The sequence below is a fragment of the Equus asinus genome, chromosome 4, assembly GCF_041296235.1.
Source record: "Equus asinus isolate D_3611 breed Donkey chromosome 4, EquAss-T2T_v2, whole genome shotgun sequence".
In the NCBI taxonomy this organism is placed as follows: domain Eukaryota; kingdom Metazoa; phylum Chordata; class Mammalia; order Perissodactyla; family Equidae; genus Equus; species Equus asinus.
Window position 1 is genome coordinate 91,355,163 of NC_091793.1, and position 17,893 is coordinate 91,373,055.

General features: G+C 44.5%; 1 protein-coding gene across 2 annotated transcripts in view; it reads left to right on the forward strand.

Moving 5' to 3' along the window:
• The first annotated feature begins 581 nt into the window (after nt 1-581).
• KIF5C (kinesin family member 5C) overlaps nt 582-17,893 on the forward strand; it is a 146,919-nt gene continuing 129,607 nt past the window's right edge. For both annotated transcript variants that reach the window (XM_014831682.3, XM_014831681.3), the window contains exon 1: nt 582-1,131. In XM_014831682.3, coding sequence (XP_014687168.1) covers nt 1,006-1,131 — 126 coding nt within the window. In that variant the 5' untranslated portion in view covers nt 582-1,005. The remainder of the gene's footprint in view (nt 1,132-17,893) is intronic.

A 17,893-nucleotide genomic window follows, 5' to 3' on the forward strand; every position in this document is an offset into this window, starting at 1 on the left:
TGAAACAGCATGAAAAGTCTGTGGATGTGCAAAGTCTGTGTCTTTGTTGTTTTGCTATGAAAACGATCCCTAACTTTCATCAGATACGAAAGGAGTCCCTGACCCAAAATATGTTATGAACTATGTTCAGGCACTTTCGGGAATAACTGACTTCAAATATGCACGCAAATCTCATTTCCCCCCTAGTTTCCTCACAACTCTAACAAAACTGTTCAGCAAAGAGAAAATGCTCCATAACTGTTCGTTTGGAACTGTCTTAAATACGGATTCTCTTTTTAGGTTCATGAAAAAATATAAAGAGATGATATAGACCTGCTTATTTACACGGATTTTAACCGGGAATACTGGATATGACCTCCACCCTTGTTCTTGGTTTGGGCAGCCAGACCAGACCTGCAGGCTTTCGGAGGTGGCAGCCGAGGTACCACCACTGTCCCCGAAAACCAGTTCCAAGCATCCTTGTCCGTCCACCTGTAGGTGGAGTGACTACAAGTCCCGGGAGGCGCCGCGCTCGGAGCCAGGGCGAGGCGGGGCGGATCGCCGCAGTGACGTCACCGTCCCGGGGCGGGCCGGGGGAGGGCGAGGCGGAGGGGAGGGGCGGGCCGGGGAGGCGGCTGGGCGCGCTGGTGCTGATGCAGGATGGCTGAGCGCGCAGGAGCCCGGGAGGTCTGAGCCGGGCGAGGCTCGCTCCGTGCGCATCGCCTCATTCGCCCGCCGCGTGGTCGCGGGCAGGTGGGCCCGGGGCGCAGCGCGGGGCCAGGGCAGGGCAGGGGAGGCAGGTCTGCAGCCGGCGGGGCCGGAGGCTGACAGACTGCCCACCTACCCGGTCTCGGAGCGGCCGGAGCTGCCCAGCCTGCCGAGTTCGCGATGACCTGCTGAGAAGCTTCGTTGGAGGCTGCAGGAGGCGGCCTCGCCGAGGGCGGTGCGGTTCGCGGCCTCCTCCCTCGTCGTGCCGAGCCCCGGCCCCCCACCCATCCCCGCGCCCTCTCCCTGCCTCCGGCCGAGATGGCGGATCCAGCCGAATGCAGCATCAAAGTGATGTGCCGGTTCCGGCCCCTCAACGAAGCGGAGATCCTCCGCGGGGACAAATTCATCCCCAAATTTAAAGGCGATGAGACTGTGGTGATCGGGGTAAGTGACCGGGGCGTCTGGCCTCCCCTCCAGCTTCGCGCCCCAGCCCTGCGCCCCGACGCCCCAGACCGAGCAGAGATGCTCGGGCCGCCCCTTCGGACGTCCCTGCCGGGCTACTTGCTCTAGTGGACTTGACGAGAGACCCCCCCCTCCCCCCTGCCCTATAGTTCCCTCCCGGACGGGTGGAGGGGCAACTGGGGACCGCGAGGTGGGCCCCAAGTGGTGAGGGTGGGGGTGGGGGTGGGGGGCGAGGAAGGGTTCGGCGCCGCCATTGTTCGCGGGGTGGGGGCCCGAGTGGGTCTATTGTTCCCAGCCCTGGCCACGCCGCGTGGGTGGTGTGTTCCGGGTACCCTCAAGCCGGGGTGCCCAAGCTCCCCTTAAAGTATGAGCTCTGCGGCTCACAAATGATTCCAGGCATCAGTTCGATATATCTAGCACTTTGCCTCTTCTTCCCAAGATCTTGGCAAAAGAAGAAAAAGAAAGGTACAGGAAAAATTCTGGTCTCGGCTTGGAGCTCCCTGGGCCGTGTAGACAGGGCTCCCCGCGGCGTTTCACCTTGGAAGGAGTGGGGGTGGGGGGAACACTGGTGGCCTTGGTGTCCCTGGGAGGCCTGCTGTGTCTCCTGCTTCCTCTCAACCCAGGCTGCTCTGGAAGTGGAGCCTGGGTCTGACCCCTCCCCCATGGGGCGATCCCCCACCGGGTGTCCCTAGATCCTCGGATGTGCTTCGCGCTTGGTGGAGAGGAGCCGATGTGCTCACATCCACAGTGGGGCTAGGGGGCCCAGAGCGCAGCCAAATAGCCGTTCAGTGCCAAGAGCAGAAGTTAGTTTGTGTGGCTAGGGCCCCCCTCCCTCTTGATCTCCCTTCCCACCTTTCCCCACCCCCGACTTGGCTCCCTGGCCTCAGCCCGGGTTGCTGGTGGGGGAAGGGAATACCATTGGTTTTTAGTTCTTAAAGGAAGATGTCAAAAGAAATAAACCAGCCTTCCCCCGCCCCTCCCCCCTCCACTGTCCCCAGCGTGTGTAGCTGACGGTGCCCTCTTTGTATGCGAGCCGCGTGGGGAGGGACCGAGTTAATGGGAGCCTCCAGATCCCCGCTGACACGTTCCTGGCAGCCCGCTCGAGGCTGCTGATGCAGCCTTCCCGTCCTCAGCATTGATTAAGTGATGTCATCCCGATCACTGAGCATGCTCCGACTGTCCCCCTCCCTCCCATTCCCCCAGTGGCTGGTGTATTTAGGTCAAGTGATTGACAGGTGACAATTTACCAAGGGTCTCTGCCGGAGTCCAGCAGCCTTTCTCAAGCCCCAAGGGCTGAGGTTTCCTGGCCCCAGCAGTCCCTAGCTAAGGTTGTGCCGCAGTCCCTGCGAAGGGCTCTGGGGACTAGCAGGTGCTAGCTGTACTGGAAGGCTGTCGCTCCCCGTGCACGGGGAACCCAGGCAAGGCTCTGGCCTCGAGGGCTTTATCTTGTACCTCCCTTAGGAAGGCAGCTCCCCTTTGATGACCCCATTTCCCCTCCCCATTTTCACAGCCATCAGGAAACCATCACCTCTGAATGCTGTGTACATGGGCGTTCATTTTGAGAGCTGACCTATGAGGGCAGGAAAGAGGGGTTTCTCTGCTTAGTGTGAAATTGAAGAGATGTATGCTACAATTATTGATGAGGAGGAAAATTCTATGCTTAATGGCAGATAGGAGATAGTGACATATCTATGGCCAGTACATGGGGCAGATAATAGCTTGTTTGGGCTACACCTCTCAGCTGGGATCAGCAGACAGTCTGATTTGCTATTTCCTAAACCAGCCTGTGGTTTAGATACAGTGGGAGTTACTGGGGACATCTAGTCCCTGCCCCTTGCCTTGTAACAATTTTTAAACAAATAATTGTGCAGGACTAGAATTTGTTCTGTGATCCTTTTTTTTTTTCTAGGGGTTTTAAAGAAAAGGCTAGAGAAGTTTCTTCTTCTTCTTCCTCTTCTTCTTCTTTCTCCTCTTCCTCTTCTTCTCCCTATTCCTCTTCCTCCTCCTCTTTCTCCGTCTTCTAACAGTGATGTACCAGGACTAATGATGTGGAGTAGTAAGTCGTCCTTTTTGATCTGTGTGCAAGGCAGAGATCCTTAACTTAGGGTTATCCTTCTTTAATATTATTACGTTACTGAGTAATTTATTTCCCATCTAAATGTGCATATGTTGTTGACTAAATAAGTGGAAACAAAGTCATCATAAAAAATAATTTAAACAAAAAATTGTGGATGTGAATACACATGTCGCTCTTCAGCTGTAAAGTGAAATCTTTGCTCATCTTACTATAATCCTTTAATACAACAATTTTCAGTTTTCTTTGATAAATTTTTATTGAAATAAAGCATTCATATAGAAAAGTATTATCATAAGTGTACAGCTTGGTCAGTTTTTATAAAGTAAACACTTCCTTGTAATCACCTCTCAGACCAAGAAACAGACATTTCAGGACCCGAGAAGTCCCCCTGGTGTGCCTCCCAGTCTCTTGTTCCGCCTGCTTCAGGGTAACCACTATTCTGACTTCTAATGTCATAGATTAGTTTTGCTTGATTTTTAAAAAAACTTTATATGCGTAAAACCATACGGTATGTTTGCCTTTGTGTGTGGCTTCTTGTACTCCACATTATGCTTGTCAAGTACATCCACGTTGTGGTGTGTAGCCGCAGTTTACCATCATTGTTCTGTAGTATCCCATTGTGTGAATATACCACAATTTATTTATCCCTCAACTGTTGGTAGATATTTGGGTCATTACCATTTCTAGGCTAATACGGACGGAGCTGTTATGAACATTCTTTTACATGTCTTTTGGTGAGTGTGCGTACAGGATGGAAGACTGCCAGATGCTGAAGAGTGTTCGGACTTGGGTTGGCATGTGCAAGGACCCTTCCCATTCCTAATTAATAATGTGTAACTAAAGGAAATGACAGTTCTGGCAGCCTGTATCATGCTTTATAAGCTGAGTAGAATGGCTCCCAAGTCAGTTCAGTTGGAACCAGCCCACATGGCTCAGTGGCAGAACTGTAGAGGCAGGTGGAGACTATCTAAGGTGGGCTCTCCCTTCTCTCCTTGCTGGGGCGCAGAATTCTAGGGATGATCAAAGAAACCTAGAACCATCCAGAAATGTCAGTCACCTTCACTCGCAACAGAGACAAGTAAGAAATTAATTTCGGTGGAGTTAGCCCAAATTCAGAATCCCAGAAATTCTTTTTGGTTTTGAAACTGGGCTGATTTTTTTTTTCTTTAAAGTCCTGTTCAGTTCTTATGGAGATCTATGCTAAGAAGGGGATTTTGTAGGTAGAGTTTGTAGATTTCTCTTTTTAAGAAAATGTCCTGTCTTGGAGAAATCCTCTCTATCATTCTTGTAATTTTTCATCTCCTGTGCCAAGCTTTCTTTCCCTGATCACCCTCGCCACGGTCTCTCCCACTAGGGACTCCTGTAGCATTTGTTTTATGTATGATCTCATAATTATTTGGCTTTCAATTATTGTTAGCTTTGACCATATGTCTGTGACATTGTAAGCCATGTGTAGAGACAAAGACCATCCATGTTTTGCTTCTTCGTCCTTCCTGGGACCTTGGCCATAGAAGGCACTTAATATTTATTGATCTCTTTGTTGAGTCTAGAAATCTTTACTTTGGTATATTTAACTTATTTTATGAACTTTTAATTGGCTGTTGGCTGTGGGGAGTAGTTAAAAAACAATTTTAAAGAGAAATGCTATTCCTTTGAGCAGACCTGGTAAGATAGTATATACTGTATTTAAATGCTATAAGAAGATTGGGAAAGAACTGCATTCAGCTTAGTTAAAAATTAGGAGAGCTAATGACATTGTTGGTGACTTAAAAGTGGAGGGTGGGGATGGCTTACTGACTAGAAAAGGGACTCTACATTAATTCTTCAGAGAAAAATAATGGATTTATAGCATTTCTTGGAGTACTCCTCCATAGCTGCTAAAAATCCTGGTGAGTCATCCATTACTTTGGGCTCTGCCTATTGGTGGTGATGCATCTGTATCGATGGAAACTCTCTGTCTTGGAGAGTTCCCAGTAAGGTTCTTTGAAATGGACTTTCACACTCATTTTGGGCTTTCCTCTTGTTCGTAGTCCTGGGAAAGCGGGTCTTGCTAAAGATGGGTGCTTCTTCCTGAGGTAACGTAAGTTCCAACCTATTTGGGAGCTAAGGCAAGACATTAGCCGCAAACCCTGAGCTGGGCAGTGGCATGGAAAGCGGCCTCAGTCTGCAGGCACTTAGATTAGTTCTGGGCAGTGGATGGACCAGGAAGGTGGGGGCTGGGACAGAGACCAAATTCCAAGCCTGGGTCATCATTGTGGAGGTTAAGTGCTAAGGAAGTGAAAGAATATGGCTAGAACTTTTCTTTTTGTCCACAGTAATGGTCTTTAAAAGCAAGAACATTTAAAATTTTTCTTTTGAAATTTGTATACAGTAAAATCACTTTTTTTGATACAGAATTCCATCATAGGAAGTTTGGCAAATACATAGAGTTGTGTAACTATGCTGTATTAGTTTTCTATTGCTGCTGTAACAAATTGCCACAAATTTAGAGGCTTCAAACTCTACAAGTTTATTATGTACAGTTTCCATAGGTCAGAAGTCCATCAGCTCGACTGATTTCTCTGTTCAGAGTCTCATAAAGCCAAAACCAAGGTGTTCACAGGGCCATGCTCTTTTCTGGAGGGTCTAGAGGAATATCCATTTCTTTGCTTCTTCAGGTTGGCGGCAGAATTCAGTGCTTTGTGGTTGTAGGACTGAGGTCCCCATTTCCCCGCTGGCTGCGAGCCCAGGCTGTTGTTAGCTTCCAGAGGCTACTCTAGGTTCTAGGCATATGGACCCCTTCCTCCATCTTTAAAGCCAGCAACAGGTTGAGTCCTCTCATGCTTCAAATCTCTCCTGCCCCTTCTAACATGGCATATCTCACTTACTCACTCTTCTGCCTCCCTCTTCCTTTTTTGTTTGTTTTTTTTAAGTGAGGAAGATTGGCCCTGAGCTAACATCTGTGCCAGTCTTCCTCTATTTTGTGTGTGGGATGCTGCCACAGCATGGCTTGATGAGCAGTGTGTAGGTCTGCACCTGGGATCCAATTGCACGAACTCGCTGAATTGGAACATGTGAACTTAACTACTACACCACTGGGCCAGCCCCTCCCTCTCCCACTTTTAAGGGCATATGTGATTACATTGAGGGTGCCTAGATAATCTGGGATAATCGCCCTATTTTAAAGTCAGCTAATTAGCAACTTTAATTCTATCTGCAAAGTCTCTTTTACTCTGTAACATTAGCATAGTCACAGATACCAGGGATTAGAGTGTGAACATATTTTGGGGCCATTATTCTGCCTCCCACACATACCACCATAATCAAGATGCAAAACAGTTCATTGCTCAAAAAAAAAAAAAAGCTGTCATAACACCTCTCACCTCTCTGTGGTCAAACCTTTTCCCTCTCTTAATCCCTGGCAACCACTTATTTGTTCTTCCTCTCTATAATTTTGCCTTTTCCAGATTGTCACAAAAGTGGAGTAATACATTAAGTATCTTTTTGAGTCTTTCACTTAATAACTCTTGAGATTTATGTTGTTGTCACATGTATCAATAGTTCATTCCTTTTTATTGCTTAGTGATATTCTATTATATAGGTATCCCACAGTTTGTTTACCCACTCACCTGTTGAAGGACATTTGGGTCGTTTCCAGTTTGGGGTGATTATGAATAAGCCTGCTATAAACTTTTGTGTGAGTATAGATTTTTATTTCTCTTGGATAAATACCCAGGAGTGGGATTGCTAGGTCACATAATAACCAAATGTTTAACTCTAAGAAACTGCCAAACAGTTTTCCAAAGTGGTTGTACAATTTTGCATTCCCACCTAAAAGCAGGAACATTTTAAGCCAGAGTTTTAAAGAGCTTATTCAGTCCCTTTGTCTAAGTGAATACTAATAGTAGTGTCTAGTAGTGTCAAGATATATGGGTCCTTTATTCCTCTGTGTCCTAAGTTCAGAGATGTTTGTATTACCTGGAAATTAATTAGTAGTTTCCTGTAAACATACCCTCTGAAACCCTGGAAGGAGTGAACACAAGAAAACAGCATGTGCCACTGGAGGCCACTCCTTGTTCATGGTGAGGACACAACTGGTAGTACATAAATGAATGGGGTTGTTAGAGGCAGCAGGGAGAGTCAGACAGAACTGAGTGTAGATTCACTAGCTAGCTGTGGGGCTTTTTTCAAGTTGCTTAGCTTTTTTGGGCCTCAGTTTGCTCATATTTAAAGTGGAGATAATTGCTTATCTCACAGGGTCGTTAGGATGAAATAAAAATGGAATGGTTGAAACTGCATCTGGCACAGAGAAAATAATAAATGTTAATTAGCTCCCATATTTCTTATTCCCCTTGTAATTTTCCCCATTTTCAGAATTTGCTTTGCTCCCCAAAATTACTGCCCTTAGCTCTGTCTGTTTCCTGAAAACCTTTGTTGCATCCCCATTTCTTAGGCATTTGTTCACCCCATTTTCCTACTTGGAATAGCCACTCTTTCTGGCTTATTTGTGGAATTCCTATCCATCCATGAAGGCAGAGCTCATGTTCCATTTACTTATAGACTATATCAGTTGTTCCTTTTAATCTGCAGTGATCGTGTATAAGATTGCATGTGTGTGTGTGTGTGTGTGTGTTTGTGCAAATTATAAGCTTCTTAAGGGGCAAGAGCTGTTTTTTAAATTGTCTCCTTTACTGTAGTTGTGCAGTTGCTTAGTAAGTATCTTGATTGGAAGGTTTCTTTCTCCCCTGTTCCATGCCTGGAATCAAGACTCCATAAATGCCAATTTCTGCGTTTCCTTAAATAACTTGGGTGTTGCTGGGGATTTCCCTCTGCCTCCACCTGGGCTTCTTTGGCCGAGCTCCTCTATTTAATGACAATATTCTCCATTCTCAGCTCTTCTCTTTCATTTTCACTAAAGTCTCTATTTTTGTGACTGAGAAAGCTCCTCCTTTAACCTATTTGCTGCACATCAACCAAGTTCCTTATAGTAGGAATTGAATTGTTGAGTTTGTGGTTATTTGCAAATATTCCAGAGAGCTTGGGAGAAAATGGAGTTTGGATTCATCATAGTATCTCCCCAGCACCAAACCTGGATGTGAGTCAGCCCAGGATGCATTCCCAGCTCTGCTACTCCTTGGCTGTATGAAATTGGACCAGTTGCTAAACCCACTAAGTTTCAGTATCCTGGCCTGTGAAATAGGGATAATAACACTCTTCACCTGTAGGGTCGCTCTGATGTTTATACCAGCTAATGCATGGAGAGTGCTGAGCACAGTGCCTAGCATTTAGCAGGTATTCTGAAAATGTATGCTATTGTAAGACCCACTGGTGGTTATTTCTCTGCGCTGTTGTCAGACTGACTAATCTGGGGAAAGCCCAGAACCTTCAGAGGTTCCCTGGTGCCCTCAGGTTGTGTTAAAGAAAAAATTACTCTGACACTTGTGAAGAGTTGGGAAGACTTGTGGTAGGTATCAAAACAATTGCAATGGGGGAGAGAAATCAGGTTCAACTCTAAATACAAGTGGAGCAGATTGGGGGGGTCGGTGGGTAGACAATCACTAGGGGGTGACATCAAGGGTAGGGGGAATTCTTGATAAACTGGCCTAACCAGATATCAAGGTAAGAAGATAGCAGTGTTGAGGTATCGAGGGTGATGAGATTTTGAGGGTGGGAGGGATTCTCTCTAAACTGCCTTAGCAGGATTCTTGCTAACACTGGACTCTGCAGGGACAGACATGGAAGTCCAAGGTTGAGGCCCAGTCAAGAAGAGGGCTTCAGAGGAGCCTGACTAAAGTGTGGTCAGAGAGAGGGTCTTTGTCAGTTGGAACCCAGATGCTTCAATGGGGCGTTTGAGGCCCTCCATGCTTAAGGACATGCATACATAAAGGTGGGCCTGCCTACCTTCCTAACCTTACCCCCTTACCCTGTGTTCCTACGGCGCACCCATTCTCCCAAAAGGTTAGGCTGCTCAGTGCTCGTCCGTCTCCCCCCAGCTGCTCTCATTCCACATGCCTGGGTGACTGTCCTCCAAGCGTACCTGCATGGTAAACATCCACTTGACTTGAGGATCTCATCCCATGGTGCCTTCTCTGAAACTTTTTCTGGCCAGCCCCTCTCCCCCTCCCCCTTGGCCAGGTTGGACACTTCCTCCTGTGCACACCATGTGCCAGTCACAACTCCCGCCTGGCCTCCCCTAGTACTGCATTTCATTTATTTGGGTATATATGTCCTTTCCTCCAATTAGACTGATAACCCTTTGAGGTCAGGAAATGTGTGCTATTTATTTCCATCTTCAAGTCCTGGAACAGTGCCCAGATCGGGACACTTGCTCAGTACAAGATGTCTTTTGAAAGAAATGGAAGAAGGCTGACCCACCTGGGCTGTCAGATGTTGGAGCCTGGGGTTATTTGCTTGGATTATTATCTTGACCTCTGTCCAGCTCTGATCACTCATCTCTCCTATTTTGGACATCTTCAGGGTTTTATTGTTGTTGTTTTCTTAAAAGAAATAGCTTTTTCAGGGGTCCTAATATAGTCCAGGTCCATTGAAAAAAAATTCAGACCATGCAGAAACGCATGAAGAAGAAGGTAAAAATCACTTTTAATTTTATGAACCAGAAAACACCATTGATAACTTTATTGTATATTCCAGCTCTTTTCTAACCTATAAAAAAACATACCTTGTTTTAAAACAAAGATATGATTTTATACAATCTATTTTGAAACCCACTATTTTACTTAATGGCATACCTCAGACATCAGCATTTTTAAAGTTTGCATATAATTCCATCGTATGTCTAATCAATATTTTAACCATTTGCTATTGATAGACGTTTGGGTTTTTCTGTTGGTTTTTTTTTCCTGTTATAAACAAAGGTGTGATAAATATTGGTGCACACGTCTTTGTGCCCTTGCCCAATTATTTTGTTAGAATACATTCCTAGCATCAGGATTGCTGGGTGAAAGGATACAGATGATTCTAAGGTATCCCTAGTTTTTGAGGGGGAGCAATTTAGAAGACGGCGCATTATCTTCTGTTTTGTATGCTCACTTCTCTGCCCACCTCACGGAATCACTGCCAGTTTGTCTCTCTCATAAGGCACCCCTGTATACCTGAGCTAAATTTAATTCTCACCAAGAGTGTGTGCTTCTTCATGCACTGTTAACCCACAGATCCAGGACACAGCAATGCCTTCAGACTTTTAATGTAAACCATAGGATTTTGTAGGCTGTCTCTTGTCAGTTTTAATATCCTTAAGGATGTTGTTTCTTGGAGGTGATCAAAAGCTAAATCTCTCTCTTGAGGCAGAGAGAGATAGAGGCCACGATTATAGTCTTAAAGAAAAATGGGATGGATGCGCCTTTTTTCTTGGTGCTAACATTGAATGGCTGGTGATATCTCCTGGGCAATGGTGAGTTGAGAAGGGATAAAATAGCCCTCTCAAAGAAGCCCTAGAAAGAGCTGTTTTCCCCCTTCCCCCTTGATTACTAGCTACTCTTTTTAGAAACTTATTATATAAAATTTCAAACATACACCAAAGTAGAAAGAATAACAAAATGTACCTGCATGAACCCATCAACCAGTTTTAACCATCATCAATGAATGGGCCTGTCTTATCTTTTCTATACTCCCCTAACCTTTCCCCCCAAAATCACTCGATTGTTTTAAAATGAAATCTCATATCTCATATCATTTTATCCCTAAACTTCAACATGTATCTCTAAAAGATCAGGACTCTTAAAATGACAGTAACATTCTCACAACTAAAATATGAACAATTCCTTAATGTCCAATAGCCCAGTTCCCTGCATTGCTTCATAAATTTCTCTTCCATTTGGCTTGCTCAAATCAGAACACTAGGTACTGTTGATTACAAGTGAGGAGAAAAAGAAACGCTCATACATACTGACCTTGAAACAAGAGGGAGGCTTTCTCTCTAGAGTCATGTGTGGCAATAGAAACACACAGAGCAATCAGGGCTGATCAAGATTTCCAGCCCATCTCCCTTAACACTGGTCACATCCTAGTTCTCCTTTATAATAAACCAATGCCGGCATTGTAGTGTCACCCAGAAAAGCTATTTAAAGAGCTTCATGCTTTATAGCTTTTTTCCGCTGCCGCTTCCCCTTGTTTTAGGTCTTGTGTAAATATCAGGAAAGCAGGCAGGGGTATCACTTGTTTGCATTCCAAGCTCATACCACCCTTATTAGATCGGTGCCACTACATTTATAGCATTTCTTTTAGGTGTGTCTAGGGCTATTAGTATTTATTTCCTTTCCAGTCAATGAATACCCATTCTTGATGTGAATTGAACACTGGAAAATAAATCCACAGAGCCAAAGGGAAAACATAGGTGAGAACAGAATTCAGTGCAACACAGTACTTTAAGGAGGAAGGTTTGTGGTTCTCTTTTTATGTTTCTTACTCCTTTTCTCATTAAAAACAAAACAAAACAAAAACTTTTGAAGGGAGATGTGATTGGAGAAAAAGTGCAAACAAAAAACAAATCTCAGTAACTTATGCTTTAATTTCCTTGATTGCAGGTTATGGTTGGAAGAGCTGCAGATCAATAATATTATTTTAGAAGCATTTGATTTACAGACCTTGGTTACACAATTCGGGATTGACAAATTCCAGGGACTCTTCCTTTCCCAGGCTCTCTCATAGAGCGATCTCTCCCATTTCCAGGTCTCATTTTGCCTCATGAGGAAATGAGAAGCAGTCTGCTTCCATTCTCTGAGGAGGTTATATCATAGGTTTTTTTGAACGAACTGTCTGGCACTTCAGTCCTCAGAGATTATTGATTGTCATCTGGGAACCTGGGTAAATAACAACTCCATCTGACATCAGAAACTGTGGATAGTCTTGGGGGAAGGGACTTCTGTTTCTCTTTCATGGCCGCCTTCTGCCCCACAGAGAGGAACAAATGCCAATCTGATTGGTCAGTGTCCAAACCTCTGTTGGTCCTGGTTATGGGTGGGCAGGATCCCACGTGAGACTGTCAGTTCCTTCCTGCGTCTGGCCTCAGCAGGGTCTGGCTTCCTGGGCAGCTTCCAGGGGCTGTTTTTCCATCTCCTCTCTGCTTGCTGCTCAATGGGTAAGTCATTCTGTGTCCACAGATTCAGGCCCATGTGGGCTGGTGTCAGGTTCAGAGGAGAGTGGGCTGCGGGATGGTGGTGTGGTGAGGGGAGGAGAGTGGAAAGACCACAGAAGTGTCCTCACTTGAGCCTTTGGCCGGGTTCGGTCTTAGGATGATGGGTGCTGGCGCCCTACCCAGCTGGTGCTTGCATACCTGCTATGTCACTATTCCTGTGTAGAGCAAACTCGCCCATCCAGCGAGGAGGAGGGTGCTGTCTGTTAGGAGAAGCTTCTGGGATTCTTGGGTCGCTGGTACTAGTGTCATCATGATAGCATCAAAACCTCCCCCTAACTATAATAGTTTGTTTATATAATATTTGTGAAAAGTAGACTTTAGAAGGGAAGTGTTTAGCTCTTCAGTAATAATTACTAAACAAGACAGCCTACTAATTATCTGCTTAAACAAGTGGGAAAAAAACACCCAAAGTACTATATCCTGGAGTAACAACACTTGCTTGCTCATGCGTTTGTTAAATGTTCCTTAATTAATATGGCTCTTGATAAATATTGGCTTGAGGATCTATTTTAAACAATATTTTCTGGTCCAGACATTTATCCAGAAGAGCCCAAAGGGGTAAAATATGCAAGTATTACCTCCTTGGTTCTATTAAAAACAAATTTAAAGAGGAAACATACTGATTAATGGAAAACTTGAAATCAAATGAGTTCTTTATTACTATGAAAAATGTTTCGTTTTATAAGAGGTGTTTTATGCTCTGTGGAGTTTTGGGGGCTTCACTGCGGCACTGAGCTGTCCGGTGTGATAGCCACTAGCCTCATGTGACTGTTACACACTTTCGATGTGGCCTGGCCAAATCAGGATGTGCAGCAGATGTGAAACACACACTGGTGTTTGAAGACTTAGTACAAAAAAGGGAATGTAAACTGTCTAAATTTTTTGTATTCGTTACATGTTGAAATAATATTTTGGATAATTGGGTTAAATAACATTAGTAAAATGAATTTCTCCTTTCTCTTTTTACTCTTTCTAATGTGACTACTAGAAAATTTAAAGTTACACGTGTGGCTTGCATTTTTGGCTGGCATATATTTCTGTGGGACGGCCCTGCTCTAACATTTAGATGCCGACATTCTGATTGTTTTTGCATTCACTTATTAATTTCAGTTCCACTTTGGTATATTGAGGGTCTGCTGTGTGCCAAGCTCAGTGCTAAGCATTGTGGACTTACTATGATAAGACAAGACAAGATCCTTGCCATCAAAAACCATAAATCTAATTTGAGAGGAGAAAGGAAGTAAAAGAAAAAAATTACGGTGATACGAGTGTCCAAAGAGAAGAGGAAACAGAGCCCTGTTGGAGTTAAACAGAGAGAAAGCACATCCGGTTGTGTTCAGGGAAACCCCAGGCAGAGGGACCATCTGATACTTACCTTGAAGCTGGGGTAGGAATCTGCTTTTCAAATGTAAAATTTGCTGCTTTATCTTCAGTTACTTTGCAATTCTACCTAGCTGCTTTACAGGTTTCCTGTTGAATATTGTTGAGAAAAGATTTGAGAAGGGATGTGTACTGTAGCCTGGTCCATCTCTCTCCCATCACTTCCCACTCTCTCACAAGTATTGTGACATTGAGGATTGCAGCCAGGAGCTCCCGGGAGGAACGGCCCACACGTCCTGCTATAATTAAGTACCAGCCATTGGTGGCAGCAGGTTTGTGATGCATTTGTAGTGGGTAACATTGAGAACACCAAGAGGTGACACGGCGCGATGTCTTTGAAAAATGTCATGATGCCACCCTGCTCCCTGGCTCCCACAGCAGCTGGCCTGGGGACAGGACAGGCCTGCAGGCTTCACCCCTGCCAGCTGTGGGGCCGTGCTGCTCAGTCGGCCTCCCCCAGCCCCGGTTTTAATTTCCGGGGATGCCGCGGTGATTGCTAGGAATCAGGAAACCTCTTGTCCTGGAAATGCATTCTCTTTAGCACACCCTGTGGAACAAAAGCACCTTTGAGGAGGACCGCCAGTGCGAGACAGCACTGCTGTAGGAAACCAAGGAAACGCTGCCTTTGTCGCTCACAGGTGCCTTTTCTTTGTCCTGGTATCTGTGTGGGGGAGGTCACCTTGCAGGTGAAGGCCACACAGCTCTTTGGAGAAGGAGTTGGTTCTGCGCTGGAAAACCTCTCTTTCCCACCCCCACTCATGTCCCTGGTGGTCTGGATTGGTGCAGAATTGATTTTCCCTCCTTTGTAAACGGCGAAAATGCTGTGATGGTAAGAGGAAAGCACGGCAGCAACAAAACCAGCCGTAATCTCACCATCCTACATCATCCATTTTAATTTTTATATCCTCCTTTTTCCTCTCTTGGTTGACACTTAACATTTCAAGAAATGTATTTTCAACCATAGATGTACAGTTCTGCCTTTTTTTTACCTCTTTTTACCTAAGCTTACTCCATAAATGGTTTTCCATGTTGTGTGTTATCTTCATGGATATAATTTTCAACGGTGACTTCTGTGTCCGTTGGGCTGATAGGTCACAATTTGCTAACCCATCTCACTGGTGTTGGTGTTCAGATCTCCAGGTTCCCCTTATTCTGGGTGATGGTTTAGTGACCATCTGCGTGCACAGACCTGTTTTCTTTTGTTGGGTTATTTCTAGAGAATGTTCTCCAGAAGTGGATTTCCTAGACTCAATGCTGTGAACATTTTAATGGATCCTATTAAATATTGTTGCTTTCTATAGGAGTCTACCAATTCCCATGGCCTCTGGGGATATGTGAGTGTCCCATTTGGCAGTGAATTCATTTTGAAGTAAAGGAGATTAATCATTTGAGAAGGTGATTTATAGAGCTGTGGTCTGGGATTCATGTGTCTTGGGTTTTGTTCCAGGTGTTGCCTCTGATTTATATGAATTTTAAACTAAAAGTATAACTATTTAGTGGTCTGCTTTATTTTGGAATATTGCTGTCAGTGGGTGCTTCCAGGGTTTGGCTGGGGGGTGGGGAGTGTCCTGGGCTATATAGAGGAAGGAAGGCCTCGGAAGGGTTGCTGCACTCCACCCCCAGCATCCATCAGAGAAATTGATTGGCGGTGGTGATTTACACTTGGGTTTAATTCAGGGCTCTCCTCATATGCTCAGATATAATTTTTTCTGCTCTTGCATTCGATGAGCTTCAGACCGTCTCTGTCCTAACAGCATCAAACATAGGATGCATTTTGCAAGATGAGCTGGGACATCTGGTAGGAATCCATCCACCTGGGAGATGTGGTAGCACCACTTGAAAGAGGTGACTTCCTGTTTTGATGGTTATGTGTCCTCCAGGGATCAGCAGGCTCTTTAGTTCTGAGGTTGCCCCCCCATCCCCACCCCCCGCCAGGCTCATCATCCTGCAGGCATCACTAGCGAACCCAGGGCTGTGAGATGGGAACTAGAGTAAGGTAAACAAACAGAAAGGCAATAGGAAGATCTCTGGGCCAGGTGGAAAGAGGAAAGGAGCACTGTGGGCCCCTTCCTGGGTGTCTTTGTTCTACAGAAGACATGACACATTTCCTTTCTTACAAAATCTGCTTTGAATACAAAGTACTACCCTCTGTTGCATAGGTTTAGTCACTCTTTGTGGTGCCTTAATTATCATGTTGAATACCATTTATTTAAGAAACTAATTGGTTTGTGAAAAAGTTACCTGTAACTCTCATTAAATCACAAGCTTTTAAAAAATGATAAATTAGGACATACTCATGGTATGAAACTCAGAGAATACAGAAGGAGATAAAGAGAAAAGGAGGATGGGATAAGAATTTTCACATGGGAGAAAAAATATTCAAGGTGATCACTTGTGTTCAAGGGAGGGAAGTGTGCAAGCCTTGTTTAGGAGGCCTGAGTATAGAGGAGCAGTGAGGTGATCAGATTAGAATGGACAGGAAGGGTGTGGAGGGTCTTGAAAGTGGGCTAGAGGAATTGAGATATGAATTGGTTAACTTGTTACTCTACTCTAGCCTGTAGCTGGTTCAGAAATACTCCCATGAAACATTTCTCCTTAAATGTTTGTGCCCCTTGACCTCAAATAACCCTTTTCAGGCTTCCATGAAAGCAGGTAATATTGAAGTTTGCTTTTCACAATTTATGCCTGGTAGTACAATGCAAAACATTCAGTTCTCATCTATCTCAACTAAGTTTCAACCGATATGGGCCCTTGATTTATCATCCCAAAGGATTAATCTATCTTGTATTCAGGGGATAAAGTTCTTCTTGCTACTGGTTATCATACATGGATCACCAGATTTCAAGGAATTGACACACAGGAAAGTATACATAACTAAGCCATATTTAACATAATGTTTTTCTGATGCTGTAGACGTTTCCTGGAACAATTTTACATTGTACGTAATATGTGTCCAATTTGGGAAATTCACATGTCAGAGGCTCCTCCGTGTATAATAAGAGTTTCATATCTGTTGGTCTTGCTTATTTTAAGGGAAGAGATGATAGAAAATAGCCCTCTAAAGTGGCTTAATTCTGGCAGAATTTCTTTAGCACTAAATTTCCTTCCAGAAGATGTAACTTACTTTGGAAAGTGAGTATGGGAGGTTGGAGAAAAGGTACTTTTCAACTTGGATGCATAGGAAGACTGTATTTAGAGAAAATTCCTCAGCCTTTTAAAATTAAAGATAGCCTCTTTTTTATTTTCTATTTGCCCCACCCCACCCCATACACCACTCTCGGCGTCAATGTGTTCAGTATAAATATCAGTTAATAGAATGTCTCGATTAGCAGAACTACGGACCACGTATGTGTTACTGCTCTTCTCCAGACCTTTATGGACCTATTTGATGAAGAGTAGTTTTCTTCTTAGACCAGTGGAGTTATATTCTTCCCCGTTTGCTTGCAAAATCTTGTAAGTCTGACAGAGTAGTGACAGCGTAAAATGAAGTGGGCTTGACTTAAACACTTACGTAAGTGCTTTACATATTTTCATTTATTTTAATCCTTGATATTACCCTATAAGTAGTGTCTACTCATTGTCATAATCCATCTACCCATTCCACAATGGGCACAGAGAGGTTAAGTAATTTGCCCAAGGTCACACAAGGGTTAAGTTGTGTATCTGGGATTCAAAGCTAGGCGCTGTGGCTCCAGTCCTTACTGTTAACCATTTGCTATGTTGCATCTGCATTTTGGTTCATACCAGAAGTTGAGAATGTTCAGGTGCACAGTATTTTCTAAGTTAGAGTTTTTCTGGGGTGCTTGTTCTTTGAGTAATTCCGTAATAAAAGGGTTTGATGTCTGTTAAATATAGGAAGTGTTGCTCATGTTCTCTGCCTCTTGGAGAAACGGCCATCCCTCCCATCAGCAATCCTGCATAAATAAGCACACTTAGCTTTGTTTAACTTGATATTTCCTGTTAGCACCCCACTGTGCTGAGACATAAATTTGGGAATTGCTGTAGGAGAGGGTAGCTGTGACGTGGACTACAATTGAAAGTGGAGGATTTTTTTTCTTTCTGTTGCTTGCCCTTGCGTTGATATCAAATTATGTATGAAGGACAGAATCAGCTTCTCTGTTAGTGATTTCCATCTGAAAGGCTGTTTAGGGTAT